Raw genomic sequence first — 5,340 nt, forward strand, 5'->3', positions numbered from 1 at the left:
GACCTTTTTTTAACGTAGCACGCGCCCTAACCACGTACATATATGAAGTAGAAACCGTATAGTGACTAGCTGAGTTCAACTTGAACAAGAAGCTATTTCTCAGTGTTTCGTTTCCAGAAAGATATTCAAAGTCTGAGAAAGGCTGGGGTTTTGATATCTTGTGCATGAGAAGTCCTGGGGTGAGGGGAATATGTGGTTGCCAGAGCCTGGGGCTTTTCGTTCAGATGAGGTTTAGTACTTAACCTATTGTAAAAGAGCAAGGGCTAATTAATTTAAGTTACCTACACATGTATCAGTTATTACAGTCAACGCGCTTCGAAATGTATTTACTTGTGATACTTCACTTTGACTCTACCCTAGGGGAGGGGGATGCTCCCTTATATCGACTATAGGTATGGCCAGCGTCAGAGGAACATGTTTTTTTAAGACATTTTAGTCAGAAGTAGATTATCGATTTTGGTCATTTTGGTCTCAAACTGGATATGGTTTTTGCACTCTAGTCTTGAATTAGGTATGTTTTTTAGACGAAGCCACTTTTTTCGTTACTATTGATAAGACCAGCAACTAAAGCCATTCACAATACCTTTAACATCATTCTGAACTAGAGAACTGCGGCAGGTCTGAAAGAGGGTATTAATTTAAGGGTCAGGCAATAAATAGGTTAGAAAAATCGCAGACTTTGGTCTTAAACAGGGTAAGTGTTTTGGAAAGCGGGCCACACAGCCCCGCCAAAGTTTTCAGAAATTCAAAGTATTGTGTGTGAGGCTAAATAAAGCTAAGGGGCAAAAGCATTTGACGCATAATTTTTCCATTTCTGTGCCGGGCAGTCCTTGATTCGAATGGATGCGGCACTCTTCGTTTCGTTGTCAGTGACGCAGTATATTTTTCTTTTCAAAAAGGACGGTTCATGTGTGACGACAGTTGTGCAATTATTCCTCCACTTTCGCTTGAATATTGTGAAGCTAAAATACAAATGCTATCGGTGTTTTCATGGAAACCAGCTCTTGAAATGCCGCGGTATGTCGAAATATAAATTTTCTTATTTTTAAAAGTGTGCTCTAAGAAGTAAAGCTACTGGAATTGTGGAGGAAAATTCGAGAAATTCAACTAAATCTGGAAAATGTCGACACCTACGATATGAAGAAAACCTCATAAAAAAGCCATATTGTGCCTATTTTGGAATATACTAACGTTAATTAAATTACAGTACGATGAATTGTTACCTTTCACAATATATCGTATCTGTTGTATCGTTCAAACGCTCCAAGTGCGTGTTCTTTCCCGTAAACAGCCACAGTAATAAAGGGGCGGGATTGTTATTCCTGACAAGTGTTCTGACTGACCAAAATTATGTCGCCGTAGTTGTGGTCTTAATCACATTTAAATCAAGCACGGAAACAGATATCTTCGTTTCTCTAGAATACACCGTTTCAGTAAGACTTAGGAACATTTGAGTCGCCAATTATTTCTACCTGCATGACATTTTAATTTCTTTCCGTGTCACGAAATAAAATTTAGTTTCGAGAAGTTATTTTTGCTGAACATGTTTACCTTGTGAATTACAAGGGTTACTGGCTGATAACATTCATACTCATACTCACTATGTCAATAAATCACTCTGAAACGGAAAACAGTACCATTTCTTTGTTGAACTAAACAAAACTAACTGCTTCCATGGGCTTAAAATATCGCATTGGTGGACAAATCGCGTGGTGTGGCGGTGCCGCTCTACTTCGAAAATATATTTCTTTTTCACTATCACTATCAAGTCCACTTCGCAGTTTTCTTGTGTAAGATAATACCGAGAAACGAGAGTTTCACTACAATGTTGCAAATGACCCATTTTGTTGCGATGCACCCAGTTTTGGCTGAAATTTTGCCGCCGTATTTACATTAACAATTACAAACTTTACTCTGGTTGGATATATACCCCCACTATGTAAATAGTTCACTCCTGAACTGAAAATAATACCGTTTCGTTTCTGAGGAAACGAAACAACAAGTTATTTTTGTTGAACGTGCTTACCTTGTGAATTAAAATCGTTACTGGCTGATAACATTCATACTCACTATTGCAATAAATCACTATGAAACGGAAAACAGTACCATTTCTTCGCTGAACTAACCAAAACGAACTGCTTCCATCGGTCTAAAATGTCGCATTAGTGGACAAATCGCGTGGTCTGGCGGTCTCTCTACCTCCAAAATAAACTTCCTTTTCACTATTACTATCCGAATAGAAGTCCAGTGTGTAGTTTTCTTGTGTATTTTAATAACGAGAAACGAGAGTTTCACTCGTAATTCTCCATTTTCGAATAAAGCAGAAATTGAAATGTTCGGAACGCCACATTTGTTGCGATGACTGAATTTCCACCGTATTTACATTAACAATTACGAACTTTACTCTGATTTGATATTACAAATCACTATGTAAATAGTTCACCCCTGAACTGGAAACAACGCCGTTTCGTTTCTGAGGAAACGAAACAAAAAGCTATACAGTAGAACCTCCGGTTGCGACCACCTCTTGTAAGCGACCACCTCTCCTCAGCGACCAGTTTTCCAAAATACCAAAAGTTTCCGAGTCAAATCACTATATTTGGAACCTCTTGTAAGCGACCACCTCTCGTAAGCGACCGCGACCACTTTTAGAGCCAAAAGTCTGAAATTTTCTTTTGTTTTTAACCTCCCGTAAGCGATCACTTGACAAAGAATAGAGTCAAAATTGGATAATAAGGTGTTGTAACAATAGCGCAATAGAGCGTTTTCACTCACGTGGTCAGGAGCCATGCAAATTTATTGAAACAAAAGGAAGTGTTTACACAAGAAAAGAGTTCAGTTCACACAGGATTGGTTTGGTACACCAACATGGTCGCCATTTCATTGTTTTGGAACAACAACATGGCTGCCGTGACGTCATGTGAAAACGCTCTATACTAAAGGTCTAGATAGCAGCAGACATGTAAATATTTTAAGGAAAACGACCAATTTTTTAAGTTTGCAAGACATGTTTCGACAGAGCTTCTGTCATCTTCAGTTGAATGAATGATTACAAAGCAAGTTGAATAACCAAATTGATGGTGTGGCCATGGGGTCTCCCCTTGCTCCCGTATTAGCCAATCTTTTTATGGGGCATCATGAAAAACTATGGTTGGAGAATTTTCAATGCTCTAAAATTTTATTTTATCGTAGGTATGTTGACGACACTTTTTGTTTATTTCACTCGGAGCACGATGCTGTTATATTTTTTGACTACATTAACTCTAGGCACCCCAACATAAGGTTTACTATGGAAAAAGAACTTAATCGCAAATTACCCTTTCTAGATGTTCTTATTGATAATAGTGACACTAATTCCTTCCTAACTAGGGTTTACCGTAAGAAAACCTTTACTGGGTTATTAACTAATTATTTTAGCTTCACCTCGTACTCATACAAAGTAGGTCTCATTAGGACTCTTGTTGACAGGGCCTACAAGATCAACAACACTTGGTTGGGGTTACACGAGGATATAACCAAGCTTACTGAAATTCTCAAAAAGAACCTTTTCCCTGCCCATTTAATTGAAAAAGTGGTTAACCGTTACATCACTGGGACCCATAGCAATCATTGTCCCCGGGGCTACCCCCTTACCACCTCGCCCACGTTTTACTTTAAGCTGCCATACATAGGCCATTTTTCTGTCATCACTCAGAAGAAGATTCGACACTTAATCAAGCGCTATTGTAATGATTTAGACATCAAATTAGTTTTTTCTTCCTTCAAGATAGGTAACCTTTTTGGTGTGAAAGACCCTATCCCCGACGGGCTTCGTTCACGTGTGGTTTATAAGTTTACATGTGCGGGCTGTAATGCCTGTTATGTCGGCGAAACCTCCCGACATTTTTCCACACGCGTACGTGAGCACTTAGCCGTTGATAGGGCCTCTCACATCTTCAAACATCTTCAGAATTCTGAACGTTGTCGCTCATTGTGTTCAATAGACTGCTTTCATATTTTAGATCACGCCACTACCAGCTTTCAACTCAAGATAAAGGAGGCTATTCATATTCAAAAAGAACTACCTTCCCTCAATCAGCAATTACACCATGTAAATCTAAAATTATCCTTTTAACTTACACCTTTTCACGTTCTTGTTGTTACTATTTGTCTTAATTAGCATTTTTGCCTACTTATTATTCAACTTGCTTTGTAATCATTCATTCAACTGAAGATGACAGAAGCTCTGTCGAAACATGTCTTGCAAACTTAAAAAATTGGTCGTTTTCCTTAAAAGCTCTATACTAAATAGTACAGTGGAATCCCGCCTTACGACCACTCCATTAATACGACCACCTCGTTATTACGGCCACTTTATTCTGGCCCAAAAAAAGCTCAGTCAGTCATTTTCTTATTCAAAAAACATCTTTAATACGTCCACCCCGTTAATACGACCAATTTTCCATGGCCCGAAGGTGGTCGTATTAGCGGGGTTCCACAGTACAAGAGACTGTTATTTCTCAATGGCAAGTGCACTATTGCTTCTCGAAACTGACTTTTGACATCAATAGAACATTTAAAACATTGAGTAAGTCTCTGCAGTTACCATACGCTAAAGAGGCAAAGTTTTCTCCCAATATGGTCTTAGCTCTCGTAAGCGACCACCTAGGCTTGACATTTTGGGTGGTCGCTAACGGGAGGTTTGACTGTAGTTGTAGAACCAACCTGTTTTAAAGAAAGGTACTGGATATCAAACAGGCGAACAAAAATGACAAGATCATCTCACTAGGCAATTATGACTAGATTTACCAACGATTTCCCATAAGTAACCTTTTAATGCACAGAGAATATATAGATAGTGTATTTTGAAACATGAGACTGCCGGGTTATTATAAACCTTCCCGGGTTCTTCACCCTTTCTGATTTTGTACATGAAAATTGCCAATTCGTTAACCACTAGTAAACTGAAGTTACAAATGTAAAGGGTATCGGTACATTTGAATGGAAAACGTTTTCAGTTACCGAAAGTCTCAGTTCTTATCCTTCACCAAAGCCGAACAATGAAAAAGGCGAACGTACTTCGGGTGAATTAAACGTTACTAGAAAAATCCGTAGTTTTTCAACTTTTAGGCCGTAATAGCTGGTTTATTTTAAGGGTGCATGCAGGCACGTGTACATGAAAGCATCGTCTGGCACGTAGAACGTATCTTAGAATGCGAAAAGAAAGATAAGTAAATTGGCCTTTCTATGAAGGCAAATAAATTATACAGTTATTTCACTTACAAATTATAAATCACAAAACACAACCCGCGCATAGCGTAAGTTAATTGAGGCGGGTATTGTAATAACTGATACAGTGGA

General features: G+C 38.6%; 1 protein-coding gene across 1 annotated transcript; it reads left to right on the top strand.

Moving 5' to 3' along the window:
* Nucleotides 1-3,049: 3,049 nt before the first annotated feature.
* LOC149101305 (uncharacterized) lies at nt 3,050-4,275 on the top strand (the record flags this gene model as incomplete). The annotated part of the gene is made up of 1 exon (XM_089276429.1): nt 3,050-4,275. A coding segment is annotated over one exon (1,065 nt), but the record flags the coding sequence as incomplete, so codon positions are not given.
* Nucleotides 4,276-5,340: the final 1,065 nt, after the last annotated feature.

The sequence above is a fragment of the Orbicella faveolata genome, unplaced genomic scaffold, assembly GCF_042242905.1.
Source record: "Orbicella faveolata isolate gen_17 unplaced genomic scaffold, um_ofav_v1 contig_4, whole genome shotgun sequence".
Classification (NCBI taxonomy): domain Eukaryota; kingdom Metazoa; phylum Cnidaria; class Anthozoa; order Scleractinia; family Merulinidae; genus Orbicella; species Orbicella faveolata.